A 17,070-nucleotide genomic window follows, 5' to 3' on the forward strand; every position below is an offset into this window, starting at 1 on the left:
CTCCCGGGATGAATCATGACTAGCCACGGCATCATTCACTTCCCCATTCCAATCCAGGTGGACCCCAATGTTGGTGTGGACCCATCTCTTTTCTACCTACTAGCATGCGCACGTTAGAGCATTTCACTGCTTTTCCCCAACTCTCCGGCGGGAGTGCACGCTAGCAATTTAAAGCAAATCAAACACCAAGGGGCACGTCCCACCTAACTAGAGCCGGAAAGTGAAGTGCCCGGTTTAAACTCCGACATATTGAGCACTCAACATCGAGACCAGGGCAGGAAAAAGTAAAGTAAAAACTACAGAAGTAAAGAAAAAGAAACAGAGCGAAAATAACAAAAGTACAAATAAATGCGTTTTAAAAAAATCTAAATCTCGAAAGTACCCCTGATCCAGTGATCCCTTCAAAATCCTAAAATTTAATTTCTGAGCAGCCTCAATTTCTACGTGTGGATGGAGCTGAAGAAGCACCAAGATCAGAGGCTCCCTGAGAGGAAGGGGCAAAAAAGGAAACTTGAAGGGGAAATCGAGGAGGAGCAGAGAGAGATCTCGGCGGTAGAGGAGGCCGCTGCAGCTCCCTACGGCGAGGCACGGAAAGTGATATTGAACGAGGTTTATGCTCAGGTTAATATCCTCAACTCTACCTTCTCATGGGACGAAGCTCATCGCGCCACCGCCAAACGCGCTACTCACGTCCTCGCAGAACTCGCAAAAAACGGTAACCGCTATTTCCTTAAAATTTCTGTACCTTTTTTTTTTGTTCATGAAATAGGATCTAGTTTTAAATAAGTGTATTTTCGCATGTCTTGCTTATAAATTGAGGAATTTGTTATAGAGGAAGTAGTGAACTTGATTGTTGAAGGAGGTGCAGTTCCTGCACTGGTTAAGCATCTTCAAGTACCACCGTCAAGTGAAATTGATCATGATAATTCGAAGCCGTTTGAGCATGAAGTCGAGAAAGGAAGTGCTTTTGCGCTTGGGCTGCTTGCAGTCAAGGTGAATTAGTTCAATCACTTTTTAAATCTGTGTGTTGGATGTGGTGTTTGGATAGTAGAGTGAAGAAGATTTTGATTAAGAGGTTTCTATCTCTGCATAGAGAACTTGTTGGAAAATGTTTTATGATATGCTGATTTTGTTAAAGGAATATAGCTGTGTTGGTGATCATGTACTAAGTGAAATTCGTTATTTTAATTCCTTACAAAGGAATTAGCATACAAGAAGGGATTATTTGGGTAGTCGGTTGATTTACTTTGTCGTATGAACGTTGTAGTTGTAGTGGCACAGATCCAGTCCTTGTTTGGAGTATTTGCAGTATATTATGTGAATATTGCCCACGGAATGTTACAACCGAAGCCATGAGGAAAGCAAGGGTAGCATATGGAGCACACAATGTGCTGAAGACTAAAGCATGTAGGATTGTATATATACTCAAGTTTGTTTTGAAGAAAAATATAGGTTGTGCTTGGTTATGCATTGGCAACTAAATCAATGTGTAGTTTCTTATGAAGGAGTTTGAGGCATTAATCTAATGTATGAAACTGTTAAAAATAACATTTAAAACATCATTTGAATGAAGCACATCTAATGTTTGAAGCATTGAATGATTCATAAATGTTCACGTTGTACCCGAATACATATTTGGTTTAAGGCTTTTGAAAATTTTGGTTGGCAAATAATCCAGATATAATGAGTGAACCTGTGATGTCCCCCGAATCTCACTTTTATCTCCTATCTTTTTCTGACAGCCAGAGCATCAGCAACTCATTGTTGACGCTGGGGCTTTGTCACATCTTGTGAGCTTGTTGAAGAGGCAAAGGGATGTTGACAAGGATGGTTCTGATTCTCGAGCTGTGAATAGTGTTATTAGGAGGGCTGCTGATGCTATCACCAATCTTGCTCATGAGAACAGCAGCATTAAAACCCGTGTTAGGTTTGCTAATTTTGTTGATAATTGTATTTCAATTCTGTATTCGGCAGTCTGCTCGGTATTCTTATGGTCTCTGGAACTGGACATGCAGGATGGAAGGTGGGATTCCTCCTCTGGTTGAGTTGCTTGAATTCACTGACACAAAGGTGCAAAGAGCAGCTGCTGGGGCACTTCGAACCCTGGCTTTTAAGAATGATGAGAACAAGAATCAGGTGATTGGACCTTCTTTAGTAAGTTTGACTTTTATCAGGTTGGTTGTATAAGGAGTAAATGCTAATTTTTCTTTTCTTTTCTGATATTGCAGATTGTTGAATGCAACGCCCTTCCCGCCCTTATATTAATGTTACGATCTGATGCTGCTGCCATACACTATGAAGCAGTACGATATTTCAAACTGCCTTCTGTGATTAATTTTGAAATCTGCATGGGTGAGGAATTTTTTTTGCACTTCTTGTTTTCATCAACCTTTTCATGTTTGCAGGTAGGTGTGATTGGAAATCTGGTTCATTCATCCCCAAGCATAAAAAGAGAAGTTCTTGCTGCTGGGGCTCTCCAACCTGTTATTGGTTTACTTAGGTTTGTCTGGTCCCATAAACTTGTCACCTTGAAACTCTCTTTAAGCTAGGCTTGGCAGAGTTTGAATGATACCTAGTTTTTAAAATTTCCAGCTCATGTTATTTTCTTTTGCAATTTCTTAAGTTTACTCTTTTGCGCAGCTCCTGCTGCTCTGAGAGCCAAAGGGAGGCTGCTTTATTACTTGGACAATTTGCAGCAACAGATTCAGATTGCAAGGTGCATTGTAACACCCTTTGTATTTTCCCCTTGAGTTCTCCTCTCATCTAGCTTGTCTCCTGTATATTTTTGTTCTTTTATTGTTTCTGAGTTTTCACATCTATCTGTAGCTCTTGAACTGATAGACAACGCACTAAAGAGTGCACCTTAATCTGTTGAGGCTTGTTTGCCTGACCTTTTCTGATTTTCCAGTCATTTCTATTTCTGTTTTCTCTGCAAGCTCTTCTTTTGTTTTGGTAAATTGGAGAATAAGTTATTTGCAGGTGCACATTGTACAAAGGGGTGCTGTTCAACCTTTGATCGAGATGCTCCAGTCTCCCGATGTCCAACTGAAAGAAATGTCAGCATTTGCATTGGGGAGGTTGGCACAGGTTACCATTTTTTTTTGTTTCACTTACTCTATTTGTATAAAAGTACAAAGATACCAGTTACGGATGAAACAATGTTACATTTGCTGGTGGAGTTAGCCACATTTTTCCACCAAAATAATGTAGATCTGGCCAGTAATGATTTTATAGTTACATAATTTGGTTTGTGTTATAATTTGTATTCTTTGCCTTTTCCATCTAGCAAGTTGAATTCTCAAACAGAGTAATGAAGTATTTGTTTGCTCTTATTACAATTTTCTTCCTTCCTCTCTCTGCTGCAATTGGGGATGTTGCCCTTTTTTCACCTTTCCTTAATTGCTAATCATTTTTTGTAAGCTCAATTTTTTTTTTTCGCATTGTAATCTGCAAATGTTCATACCATGTGCTCGTTGAAGATTTTCTTTGCTGTTAAGCTAACTTTTTGTTTTGTTTTATTCCTTAAAAGCTGACCAATTGCCGTACTTCAAATTATTTTTCATCAAATGTGCAAGTGTTCTGCAACACATTGTTTTACTCAAAATTCTGGAGGACTTAAGAAGTAATAATATCTTTGAGCAAGTTCTTATTTGCAATTCAGCAGAATTTTGGCTGGATGGTTCTTTTTGGGTTGAAGAAGTTACTCAATTTCAGGTTAAAAAAATTACTCAATTTCAGGACACGCACAACCAAGCTGGTATAGCCCACAATGGTGGTCTAGTACCATTACTGAAGCTTCTGGATTCAAGGAATGGATCTCTTCAACATAATGCTGCATTTTCTCTGTATGGCCTTGCAGATAATGAGGTATTGGAATAATTACTGAATTCTTTGGAACTTGAACAAAACTATGGTGTTTGTTCCATTTTAATAAGAATTTTATTAAACTGCAAGTCTTTCTAATCTAGTATGATCTTGTGGTGTTTCATTTCTCCAATAGGACAATGTCTCTGATTTTATCAGTGTGGGAGGTGTTCAGAAGCTGCAGGATGGAGAGTTTACTGTTCAGGTATGCAATTTTCTTCATTTATAGTTGAACAGTAGCTGTTATGTCTATGCTCATATACACGCCTATGCTGCTGATGCTATATTACTTTAAGCAAATGGTAGCTTGAATATTTTCATGTTGGGACCAAGATGCATGCCTTCCCATTGTGTTTTAATCTGATCTACAATGACCAATATAAATTATTAACATATTTCCAGGCAACAAAAGATTGTGTAGCCAAGACTTTGAAAAGACTGGAGGAGAAGATTCATGGAAGAGTGAGTTTTTTTTATTTACTCTTTTCCTGTCCCTCTTCCTTTTGTCATAAAATTTGGCGATATCCAGTTGTAGAAACTGTAGCAGGTTTATGTTTCTTCAGAGTTTTATATCCGAGCCTCTAATTTGAAACTGTATAATTTTCATATGTAGGTTTTAAACCACTTATTGTATCTCATGCGTGTAGCGGAGAAGGCTGTCCAACGACGTGTTGCTCTAGCTCTTGCACATCTTTGTTCCCCGGATGACCAGAGAGCAATATTCATTAATAATTGTGGCATGTCCCATTCTTATTAATTACACGCGATGTTAAATTTTAAAAAGAAGAAAAATCTTACTATTTTTATTTATTTGAGTGCAGGATTGGATTTACTCCTTGGGCTTCTTGGCTCTTCAAGCCCGAAGCAACAACTTGATGGAGCCATAGCTCTTTACAGGTTGGCCAACAAAGCAACGACTCTTTCTCCTGTGGATGCGGCTCCTCCTTCTCCAACACCCCAGGTGTGTTTCCTCTCTGAACTCTTTGGTCTTTTGTTCATGCATTTTGTTTTGCTGTGTAAACAAATAAAAATGTCTATTTGTTGGGTATGCTTCCTAGTATGAATACGTGGGTATTCTGAAATTTATGGTTGTATCGTTCTAGTTTTGGTTTAGAACAAGTTAAATAAACATCAAGTAAAATTTTCGAGCATGTTTAATGCATGTTGAATTTTTTATCATGCATTTGCTTTTGATGCTGTTTTATTATGTAGTCTTTGTTTCACAACATGAAAGATAATCTATACTTCAAAATCTCTTGACTATTGAATTTTGTATGATAACAATTAATTCTTTTCGCAGGTGTATTTAGGAGAGCAGTATGTAAACAATGCTACATTGTCGGACGTCACCTTTCTTGTCGAAGGTTGTAAATTATAAGTTCTAGATACTGCTGTATTACTTGTTTAGGATACCTGACTTGCTATTTTTGTTTTAATGCAAAGTAATTTTGTTGCTTGCCCCTGATGAGTTATGTAATTGACTTAATTTGTACTGCAGGTAGACGATTCTATGCCCACAGAATTTGCCTGCTTGCTTCCTCAGATGCATTTCGGGCAATGTTTGATGGTGGTTACCGGGTAAGAAATTGTAATTGTGCAGATGTCATGGTTTACCAGCCATTCTTTGTGTCCCCCTTGGGGAAGGGCGCGAGAGATGGCTGTTTTGGAACTTTATTTTACTACCCAATCTTCTGTTGCTATCTGAACTAATTCAACTGAGATAAATCATTGGCTTCTGTTTTCAATTTGTTCAGAGTTATGCTGTGTGTTAGTCCCCTTATTGTGGACGTCAAACTCAATGCGATACGTAGTAATGTATTCAGTTTTGTTGCATAGCCTGAAATCTAGATAGGATAGGCAACTTGAGTTGCTGTGTTATGCATCAGGCAACCAAGATGGTTACAGCATTCATGTCCATCTTGATTAATTCCTCTGCGTCTAACAGGAAAAGGATGCAAGGGACATTGAAATTCCAAATATCAGATGGGAGGTTTTTGAGTTGATGATGAGGTTTGTTGGAATGTAAAGTTCACGCTTTCATAAAACGAACAGCTATTGAACTTGTTTCTGTTTTCTACAGATTCATATACACAGGTGCAGTAGATGTTACATTAGGTATCGCACAGGATCTCCTCAGGGCTGCTGACCAATATCTCTTGGAGGGGCTTAAGCGACTATGCGAGTATACCATAGCACAGGTAAGCCATGGAGCTTTTGTTTATACATGTGAATATTCGATCTTGCACTGCTTAAGTTGAAAGCCGATGTCTGATAAACATTTTATGTTTGCTTAAGGATATAACATTGGAAAACATTTCAAGCATGTATGAACTTTCGGAAGCTTTCCATGCTATTTCATTGAGGCACAGATGCATTTTGTTTATTTTGGAGCAGTTCGATAAATTGAGTGATAAGCCCAGGTTTGTTGCTTAACTCCTGCGCTCTTGCTATCTTAAAAAATGCCATATGGCAATGAACATAAACACATAAATATTTGCTTCTGATTCCATTAGAAAAGACAGGAAAAGGAGTTATATTCTGGGAAGAAAATTTTTAAAAATTAAGATCATTGGGTGTCTATCCCAATTAACTATTATATGCTTCTAGCATAGATCTTTCCACTCACTAATTTTGGAACTGTCCAATAGTTTTCTAGAATGTGAAAACACTTGTTACACACAAAAAAAGAACTGGTTCCAAACTCTCAACTGGTTCTTGATGTTATTTTGTATACTGATATTGCAGGCACTCTCAATTAATCCACCGTATAATACCTGAGATTCGTGATTACTTTGACAAAGCACTCACCAAACCTAACCAACATAACTCTCGGCTCTAGGTGGGCTGGTTTTGATTCTTCCTATCTGACTAGATATTTTTGTACAGAAAGTGTTAGATGTTCTCATTGATGCTGAGCCATTGAAATATTCTAATAGGTTGGTTAATAGTATGGCTCCTAAATTCTTAATCTTTCCTGTTGCCTGAGTTGCGTTGCATGTTAGCACTCTGTAACTTTCCACATTAGTTCCGCTGAGATTGTTGATGGAAACACGGGCCACCTCCAACATGATTGTGTTCATGGATTGCGATGTTCTTGTATTATCTGATTGGCATTAGCGGGAGATGCATCTTTTTGTGCGCAATAACAGAGTCGTTGCTTGAAGCAAATTCTTGGCAAACTAAAAAGTAGGAAAAGATTCCAGGTCTAGAATCTCTTTCCTTGAAGGGCGTAGTCTCGGAAAGTGACTTTAAGGTGAACTACATGGCTGAGGGTGGACTTGGAGGAGTGGGGCAATGGGCCTCCCAAATTATTAAAAGAACTGTTTGTCACTTTTAGTTCTAGAGTTCAAATTTACCCTCCGTATTTAGACGTTTGTGCTCTATATTTCTTGAAACTCTCTGTGCCACGTTATCTTTGAATTCTATCCCCCCGTGTACATGGGTTAATGTAAAACCATTGTTTACCCTTTTCGGGTGCTGTGATTTTGGGGTATGATTTTTTTTTGGGCTCCTCCACATGATTTGGTCGATCATTATAGATGCTCAACTAATTTTCGAGTTTTAACTTTTTAAGTTATGCCCCAGAAAGATAGCAGCTAAAATTATGTATTTTTTAACCAGGACAGCGTAGGAGTAAATGAAACTGGCTTGCATTTGGTTGCCAATGCAAAATTTTCACACAAATGCGCGTCTTTTTCATGCCAAACATTTATTACTGTTGTATGGCAACGAATATAACAATTGCTTGCAAATAATCTTCTAATGCAAATCGACCAGCTTACGATCAACTCCCGCGAGGTGAGCAAGTTTTTCAAGTACGGGGTCGGGGCCGCAAATGACGAGTGTTGGCATGCCTGCTCAAGAATATTAGAAACATAATTATTACATTCGGATTGGCCAGGTGAGTGAATTTGATAGTTAGATTGGTTTGGATTTGTTACAAAATTTGCCGGTGTAATGACTTGGTTAAATTTAATTGACCTGGTAATTTGGGCGAGCCTTGATGGGATTTGAAACCTATTGATACATGTATTTTATATTTAAAAAAAAAAATATAATTGTTCAATAAAGAATAGAAAATATTTTGATTTAAATATTTCAACTTAAATAGATAACATAATAAAATTTATTAGTATATATATTTTATGTTTTCAAGGAAAAAATTATTTTTTTTTAATGTAGGATTTGAGATTTATTAGTATATATACTCTATATTTACAAGAAAAAAGCACTCATCAGTATATATATTCTATATTCTCAATAAAAAAGTTATGGTTTTTTTAATACGGAATAAAAAAAACTTTTTGATTTAAACACTTCAACTTAAAAGAATAATATAGAATTTTTTAATACGGGATTTGAAACTTATTAGTATATATACTCTATGTTCTTAAGAAAAAAATTTATTATTTTTCAATGTGGAATATGAAACACATTAGTATATATTATATGTTCATTAAAAAAAACTATTTTTTTAATATGAGATTTGAAATCTATTAATATATATATTTTATATTTTAAAAAAAAAATTATATTTTTTGAATGTAAAATAAAATTCTTTATTTAAATATTTTAACTAAAAAATTTAATATAATATATTTTTAATGTGGAATAAATGAATATTATGGGTTCTGCTGGTAAGGAAATAGCCCGCGAGCACCCTTTTGTCCGGGTTTTCAAGCTTATTAGGTTACTCTCTTTTGTCCGGGTTTTCAAGCTTATTAGGTTCTCCACTAGTGCCAGCATCATTTCAAGGCTCAGATACTGGAGTCTTATCCAAGGACATCACCATTTCACGAGACCCTTCTATCTCAGCAAGACTCCACCTCCCAAAGCTCATTGAACCTCACGAGAAACTCCTCATCTTCGTCTACTTCCATGGTGGAGGCTTCTGCGTTGAGTCTGCCTTCAGCTTGGCAGAAACTAAATTCATGAGAAGCTTGGTTTCTCTGTTCATATGACGCTAATCAATAACAGGCTTATGAAGACGTTAACGTTTAATACAGATACCACCGATAACTAAAAACGTCATTCACTATTAGGACTGGTATCCTATCATAGGATATACCATTTCCCCAGCATGGTAATTGCAAATAAAAATTAATTATATTTATTCATTTTCATGTATCTTATATTTTTTCTATTTTTTTGTTTTTTAAGAAAAACATAGATAAATGAATATTATGAAAATATTGTTGAGAAAAAAATAATTTAAGTGTGGTCAATATTGATGAATGAACTAATATACCTCTCATTTTATTTTAAATTCAAAATTAACATAATTTTAGCTTGATTATAGCCAATGAAGGAATTCTTGCTCCGTTAAGAATCAGACTACAAGCACCCTAAATTGCCATTTCTCTATAAAGAATTGATGCCACATAGGTTCCATTAATTTAGGTCTAAGCCCACCAGTCTTGGTTTAGCATGGACCTTTGCTTGAACAAAAAGGTTTCCAATTGGGTACATTCAAGCCTTCCCGTCCTAACCTAGTAATTTTAGATTTCGGCCTTCATAGAGGCCCAAGTGACTTTCACTTGTATAAATTAATGGGCCGCTGGCACCCTCATTCCACAAAACCAATCAGAACCGTCTAATTGCCCCAGAAACCCCTCCCCGCCCTCCACGTCATCAACTCAAAACCCTAAAAGCACCCTCCCCCTTATAACCCTATTTTACTCGGCCCCTTCTTCCCCACTTCCCCGCGTGAGCTTTTAGGCGCTTGGCTGCAACCAAACCCCCAAAAGAAAACCCTAGCCAACCAACCATGGCGGCGCCGAAAGAGTCCGTACAGTGCTTCGGCAGGAAGAAAACAGCAGTCGCAGTCACCCACTGCAAGCGCGGTCGCGGCCTTATCAAGATCAACGGCTGCCCAATCGAGCTAGTTGAGCCTGAAATCCTCCGATTCAAGGCCTATGAACCGATCCTTCTCCTAGGAAGACAACGTTTTGCTGGAGTGGACATGAGGATCCGTGTCAAGGGTGGAGGACACACGTCTCAGATCTATGCGATCAGGCAGAGCATAGCGAAGGCACTTGTGGCGTTTTACCAGAAGTATGTGGATGAGCAGAGCAAGAAGGAGATAAAGGACATTTTGGTGAGGTATGATAGAACTTTGCTGGTTGCTGATCCAAGAAGGTGCGAGACTAAGAAGTTTGGTGGACGTGGTGCTAGAGCCAGGTTCCAGAAATCTTACCGTTGATCAAACAAGACAGAAGGAGAGGTTTTATGTTTTGATGTTGTTGGACGAAGCGTTTTGATTTGGTTATGCCATGCTTATGGATTTTGCTTCTAAGTATGTTGGATTTTAGGCAAGGCATATTATGATTATTAGTATTACTGCTATGGATTTTCTTATGTCGTATGAATTTATTAAGTTTACCGAATTGCAATTCTTGGTTTCTGATTTGGTTGTGCTTGTGATTAATTGTTTGCATGCATTAGTTGTGATTTGCTCTCTGGATTGTGCTTATGGAAGTTGAGTTTAGGAATCTCTTAATTCTTATCTGTGAATTAAGTTGCACCAAATCTGGCTGCATATAATTGTGATAAGAGTAGTTGCATAACGCTTACAGTAATACAATATAGGCTTAGTTTTTCAGGGAAAAATGAGCCTTTTTAAGATTATTCATTCTGGGGAAGATTGGGGGGGGTTGCTTTTGTAAATGGACATTTTTGTTTTTTTAACGTGATTTGTAAATGGACATTTTTGTTTTTTTAACACAGATGGTTTTAACTGGCAAATTTATTATAGGGACTAGTAGAGATTTGGTACTGGAGTAAACATGTGGTTAAGGACAAATCTGCTTGTAGAATGTTGGGTTAGCACAGGTTAGGAATTTGGTGTTTGATGTGTATATAGTCTAATTACTTGGAGAATCTTTTTTGTTGATTTTGATTTTTGCTTATGCAATTAGTTTACGCTTTAGCTGGGATTCTCCAGTTAGTGCTGGATTCCTGGTTTTTGGAGGTGTTAATGCCTAATATTTTGTGGATGCTGTTTTGTGCTGAATGATCCTTTTGTCCATTTTTCTGTGCTTTAATTAACTGAACTATGGGGTGTAGAGGGGCTGTCAAGACCAACTGATACGATAGTGGTTGATCACCTAATATCACGTTTAGGGCGACACCAGTTGGAGAAATGAAAGAAAAAGAATAGCCATCTGGTTGGATATTCCAATCGAATCTGCCATTTTAGAGCTTCTCTTTGCGTCAGCTTCGACATTTCATATCTTCCAGGCATGATTGCTAGTCACAGGGCTACCGTCAATCCTTTTTTCATTATGAATTCGGTTTTTTTTCTCCGCCACATTTATGAACCGCGATGCTCATGCAACAATGATCGCCTTTGCATGGTAGATTGAGCGACAACTTTGTGTGGTGAGTTTTTATTGCCTCGCTGGGTTAAATTTTTGTATTAGCCCTTTTAACTTTGGCCCACCTTTGAGCCTGGAGGTATATGGCTTGATCTTGTCCATTTAAGGTATCATGAAACAAGATAAGAGACAGAAGAAGAGGCATGAATATTTGGATGTTCATTATTAACTACAAAAAGCTAAGCTTTCACTGTGAAACCTGGCTGGCAACAGATCTGGTATGTACTCTAGCTGCTCAACAAGCATTCCCACCTAAAAGAAGAATTTATTGACATAACTATTCACCACCAGCAGGAAGCTCCTGAGCATCAAACACCCCCCCACCCTTCATTCTCACCAAGTAGTCGAACTGCCACTGATGTTTGGCTCTGAGATTCAGTGGCCAACAATTCATCCATGTCAAAAAAGATGTATCATCATCGAAGCTGAACTAATCCACTACCAAAACCAGCCACCATAACTATAACCTGGGCATTATGGATCCATATTTCATACAAAAAGCACTTTGCTTCTCAATCCCACTCCATACCTGTTCACTAACCATTTCCTTGCCAAGATAAGGAATAAGTGCTTCATCATCGATGATCAATACTAGTATCTAATAGCTATTTTCTAGCATCTTTGTTTTGTGTTACATTATAATTTCTCTAGAAAGACTCTTGTTTTTAAGTTTCCTCGAGATCTCCTAAAATGGTACATAAATGTACTACCTACTTCTGGATTAAAAACTAAAGAGGAGAGCATATCAACACAGACAATACTTCCCGAAAATGATATAATCAAGACAATACCTGAAAAGATCCACTCTTTTTTCTTGATTTGTGTAGAGAAACTAAATTGTATAAATATCAGATAATCATACAAATGCCAAAAGTTGGAATTAGCTAATCAAGACAATACCTAATAGATTCACTCTTTTTTCTTGATTTGTGGAGAGAAACTAAATTATATAAATATCAGACAATCATACAAATGCCAAAAGTTGGAATTAGCAAAACTAATTCGATCAAAAATAATGAATACCCACTAATATTAACATCAAACTCAAAAATTATATAAAAACCATAATCCAAAAACTACATAATGAGCCAATACCAAAAATATCCATCGATTCGCATTCCCACCAATCATCACTGCTAAAATATAGCAAGCAATGAAAACAGAGTGTAAATCAAGAAACAGGCGTGCGCAATACTAAATCTACCAAGTCCAATGCTTTCTCTTGAATTCAAGGCAATTCCTCCTCCACCTCTGTCGTATCTTCTTCCTTTGAATATTCATATCGTTTTGGATTGCATGGAACTGCTCTTTCCAGCAATTGCCGCAACAACACCAACTGCTCCTGCTCTTTATGCGTGTCGGGATATTGAATTCAGAAAGGAAACGAGAGTAAAAAGAGGCGCACACCTGAAATTAGAAAGAAAAGGTAGTTTGGGCTTTACGGGGAGTGGAGAACAAGAACAAGAAGAACAAGCAGCAGCACTGGCAGGGAAAGCTAGAATGGAAGAGAATAAAGAGAAGGATAACTTTTGAAATAAGAGTTTTTTCAAGGGTATTTTAGGAATAAACAATTAAATATAAATGCATGTGCACGCAGAAGTTCACTCTAGAACCAAGCACAAACACATTTATGTTTCTATTTTTTTTTTTTTTGTCTCTTTTATCATGGATAGTTATCGAAAACTAAATGAACTGCTCCATATGACTGTAATGACTGAAAGCTTGCTTGATGATATTGTTATCATCGAAACCAAATTGTTTTCACTAGGAGTTTACTGGATGATATCGCCATCCAAAATGTCTTCTTCCAACTTTAAAGAACTAGAGTCTGTCCGAGTTTGACTTGTTCCTTTTTGGGCTAAACCTCTGGATAAAACCTCTTAAGTTGGATGCATTTATGAAGCTGCAAATGTTTGAGTATAAAAATCAATTTCTATCCAGATTAGATATGAATAACTATTTCGAATTTAAACATAAATAATAATACAAAACATAATCCATGTCTATTCACTATAATCTACCAGATATACTTAACATCAATTCCAACCTTTCATTAATTTGCAAATTTTCCTCTCGGTAACAAAAAAAAATATTAAATTTGAAGAGATTGTCAAAAGTGGTTGCAGCTGCCATCATCTAGTTTCAATAATTGCTCGTACGAATTGATATTAAATTCATGCATAAATGCACAAGTGCTCGTACGAGCACTGCACACATCCACGTTGACAGGACTTGCAAATTTGGTTTTGAAGCATCACAAGCCCATTAAACCAGGGGGTAATAAAACAAAACAATTGAATCTAGTCAACCTGTAAGCTCAAAGTCAGGCCCAAAAACAACAAAACGCCGAACAGCAGCGTGACGAAGCGAGCAGAGCCCGAGAGAGACCGTCCCATAATACTAAGGTATGTGCGTCCAAAAAAGAGAAATCCTGAACAAACCTACTACGAGTATTGTATTTGTGTGTAGGAGAACTTGGAAGTCCCTTCCTTTTCACTCCCACTCGAAATCTCCATTTCCCTCCACGCGCGCACACACCCTCTCTCTCAGTATACATAAAGATCCGTAGAGTATTTAGCTGCCTCTGCTCTTAGGGATACTTACTTGTTGATAATAATATTAAGCATACACAGTTAACGCGCTATCGAAGACAAACAGATTCGCACAGAAAGAGAGAGAAAGGGGAAGGTACTTTCCCTCTTTTTCTCTCCAATCTTATCTTATCGCTTGTTTAAATCTTACATTTCCAAAGCTTCTTCTGCTTTCTAATTGTTATGACTGATTGATATAACCTGTGATACGATCTCGCTAGATCTGTTACATTTCCCACTTCTTTTCTTGATTTAATAAAGATTTTTTTTATCGTCCTAGCATTAGATCTAGGGGTTCTTTGCTCTCACGTGTTATTATACTATTCATTCGCTAATTTTATTCGCTTTTGCGTATCTCTCTGTTTTTTTTCTTAATGTTATTTTGCTATATTAGTATTTATTAGCAATTTCTGTACCCAAAATGTTAATAAGTTAATAGTGTTTTTTGTCTGCGAGATAGAAAAATGGGTAGATGATAAATAAACGAGTAATATAGGTAGAAAATTGGAGGGATATATCATTTCCACTGAAAAATTGAATCTCTTTTATGTAAAAGGTAGTGACGTATTTTAGACATAATAAATTTGGAATTCTGTAGGAAGGATATCCATGCAATTATTTTCGTTGAATTAATAATATATTAATGCTATGCGACGGCACCTTCTGGTGAGTTTGATCGCATCTTAATTTTTTTAGTTGGGGTCATGAAATGATTTGTATGTGTCGCGTGACTCTCCTTGTGTTTATGATTTAATGGAGGTTTTTTCGGTTTTCTGATGGAATCAGCCTTCTTAGCATTTTGGTAGATTTTAGATGCTTACAATTTTATTTTTTTCACTTTGATGACTCTTTGTTGAGAATAAAATAACGTTCAGATATACTTTCTTGGATATAGAATCTAGTTCGTAGTCATTATTATCCCGGGGTTGCTCTTTCTTACTGCCTCAATAGGCGTTTTGTCTATTTAATATTTTGTATTTTTTAGTTTCTTTACTTTCATCAAGCTTGACAATTGGATGGTTGAGTGTTTTCTAACCTTAATTTTGTTAATATGCCTTTGGTCATTGTTAAGAATATTTCAGCTTTTCTTATTTTCCTTTTCTTTTCTCAATTGGTCTGTTGGATACCATGAAAAAGTTTGTCAGTAAATGTCTGCAGGTTTCTCTGAAATGGATGCCACTGAGTCAAAGTCACAGCCCCTGCCATTTTCAATAAAGCTGTGGCCCCCTAGTCAAAACACAAGGCAAATGCTTGTGGTTCGTGTTACCGATAATCTCACTACTAAGTCAATTTTCACCCAGAAATATGGCAGTCTGAGCAAGGAGGAGGCTGAGGAGAATGCAAAAAAAATCGAAGATGCTGCTTTTGCTACTGCAAATGAACACTATGAAAAGGAGCCAGATGGTGATGGAAGTTCTGCAGTACAGCTTTATGCCAAGGAATGCAGTAAGCAAATCTTGGAAGTTCTCAAAAGAGGCCCTTCTAGTAAGGACAACAAAGAAGTTTTGGTGTCCGAAGAAGTTAGTGCACCCCGTGACACCGTGTTTGATATATCTAAAGGTGCACGATCCTTTATTGAGGCGAAGGAGGCTGAGGAAACACTTGAGCTATTAAAAGAGCCAGGAAATTCTTACACTAAAATATGCTTTAGCAATAGAAGCTTTGGTCTAGAAGCAGCTCGTGTTGCTGAACCCATTCTGGCCTCCATTAAGAATCAGCTGAAGGAAGTTGACCTGTCAGATTTTATTGCTGGAAGACCGGAGGCAGAAGCACTTGAAGTAATGAATATATTCTCAACTGCTTTGGAAGGTAGCATTCTCAAGTCCTTGAACCTTTCAAATAATGCCTTGGGTGAGAAGGGTGTTAGGGCTTTTGGGGCACTCCTTAGGTCACAGAGTTGCTTAGAGGAGCTCTACTTAATGAACAATGGCATCTCAGAGGAAGCTGCTGAAGCGGTCTGTGAATTAATTCCTTTGACAGAGAAGCTTAGGGTTCTTCAGTTTCATAACAATATGACTGGAGACAAAGGAGCATTTGCCATCTCTAAGGTTGTGAAGCGCTCTCCCTTACTGGAAGATTTTCGATGTTCCTCCACAAGGGTAGGCTCTGAAGGAGGAGTTGCCTTATCAGAAGCTCTTGACACTTGCACCCATTTGAAGAAGCTTGATTTGCGAGACAATATGTTCGGAGTGGAAGCAGGAGTTGCTCTGAGTAAAGCTCTTTCCAAATATGCTGGTTTGACAGAAGTTTACTTGAGCTATCTTAATTTGGAAGATGAAGGTGCCATGGCTATAGCTAAAGCTCTAAAGGAATCAGCTCCCTCACTGGAAGTCCTGGATATGGCTGGAAATGACATAACAGCTGAAGCTGCTCCTATTGTAGCTGCTTGTATAGCAGAGAAGCAACATCTTACCAAGTTGAACTTGGCTGAAAATGAACTCAAGGATGAAGGTGCTATCCAGATCAGTAAGGTCTTGGAAGGAGGCCATCTCCAGCTGAAGGAAGTTGATATGAGCATCAATTCTATACGTAGGGCTGGGGCTCGAGTCTTGGCAAGGGTAGTGGTGCAGAAGCCTGAGTTTAAATTTCTGAACATTGATGGGAATTTTATTTCAGATGAAGGCGTTGATGAGGTGAAGGAAATGTTTGAGAAATTCCCAGATAGGCTTGGATCCTTTGATGAGAATGATCCCGAAGGAGGTGATGATGAGGAAGAGTCTGGAGAAGGTGAAGGTGATGAGCATGAGTTGGAAACGAAACTGGAGAAGCTTGAAGTTAGCAAAGAAGAATAAAATTGTGCTTTATTTGAGTATTTTTCTTTAGCAGGTTCTGTTTCATTAGTAGTTATCTTTGGCACACATTGATGTAGGAGACAGTGACAGCATTTTGGATTGACTGTTCTCTTGAATCGTAGCTTGCATGACCAGGACAGTTGCTGTGAGCCGTGATCGGCATCAAATCATAATTGATATTGTCTGTAGCATAGGTTTAGGGAGATCTTTCCATGTTTCCGGATCATCCTTGTATCACATTTTGTCTGTCTGGGACTTCCGGAGTAGTTGATTAAAATGTGACGTCACTCTATAGTGGATAATAATGCCCGGACCTTCAATTTCTGTTCTCCATTGTTGAGCTTCTGTCATCTATCATTTCATACATGCTATGTCTATTTACAGTAGTCGAGTTACTTTAGTTTCCTGGCTCTTCAGAGGAGTCTTTCGCTTTAGCTTCCCACCTAC

At 37.7% G+C, this 17,070-nt stretch overlaps 3 protein-coding genes across 8 annotated transcripts; all 3 read left to right on the forward strand.

Annotated features, from left to right (window-relative positions):
* The first annotated feature begins 209 nt into the window (after nt 1-209).
* LOC105123601 (ARM REPEAT PROTEIN INTERACTING WITH ABF2-like) lies at nt 210-7,343 on the forward strand. Of its 5 annotated transcripts, none has more exons than XM_011023263.1 (19): nt 292-715; nt 833-993; nt 1,743-1,927; nt 2,016-2,136; nt 2,229-2,303; nt 2,406-2,500; nt 2,641-2,716; nt 2,980-3,087; nt 3,715-3,867; nt 4,001-4,069; nt 4,267-4,326; nt 4,478-4,601; nt 4,686-4,825; nt 5,165-5,228; nt 5,363-5,442; nt 5,810-5,874; nt 5,945-6,062; nt 6,160-6,284; nt 6,610-7,343. In XM_011023263.1, the coding sequence occupies exons 1-19, from the start codon at nt 451-453 to the stop codon at nt 6,701-6,703; spliced, it is 2,178 nt and encodes a 725-aa protein (XP_011021565.1). In that variant the 5' UTR covers nt 292-450; the 3' UTR covers nt 6,704-7,343. The 5 variants fall into 5 exon arrangements, with proteins under 5 accessions (XP_011021568.1, XP_011021567.1, XP_011021565.1 ...); XM_011023264.1 differs by having other exon boundaries at nt 294-715; nt 3,739-3,867; XM_011023267.1 differs by lacking the exon at nt 833-993 and having other exon boundaries at nt 520-715.
* Nucleotides 7,344-9,531: 2,188 nt separating this feature from the next.
* Nucleotides 9,532-10,266, forward strand: LOC105123603 (40S ribosomal protein S16). Its single transcript, XM_011023268.1, has one exon. The coding sequence runs from the start codon at nt 9,632-9,634 to the stop codon at nt 10,064-10,066; it is 435 nt and encodes a 144-aa protein (XP_011021570.1). The 5' UTR covers nt 9,532-9,631; the 3' UTR covers nt 10,067-10,266.
* Nucleotides 10,267-13,654: 3,388 nt separating this feature from the next.
* Nucleotides 13,655-16,980, forward strand: LOC105123604 (RAN GTPase-activating protein 2). Of its 2 annotated transcripts, none has more exons than XM_011023269.1 (2): nt 13,655-13,928; nt 14,977-16,980. In XM_011023269.1, exon 2 carries the CDS (start codon nt 14,980-14,982, stop codon nt 16,621-16,623), a length of 1,644 nt encoding a protein of 547 aa, XP_011021571.1. In that variant the 5' UTR covers nt 13,655-13,928; nt 14,977-14,979; the 3' UTR covers nt 16,624-16,980. The 2 variants fall into 2 exon arrangements, with proteins under 2 accessions (XP_011021571.1, XP_011021572.1); XM_011023270.1 differs by having other exon boundaries at nt 14,990-16,980.
* Nucleotides 16,981-17,070: the final 90 nt, after the last annotated feature.

The sequence above is a fragment of the Populus euphratica genome, unplaced genomic scaffold, assembly GCF_000495115.2.
Source record: "Populus euphratica unplaced genomic scaffold, PopEup_1.0 scaffold9.1, whole genome shotgun sequence".
NCBI lineage: Eukaryota > Viridiplantae > Streptophyta > Magnoliopsida > Malpighiales > Salicaceae > Populus > Populus euphratica.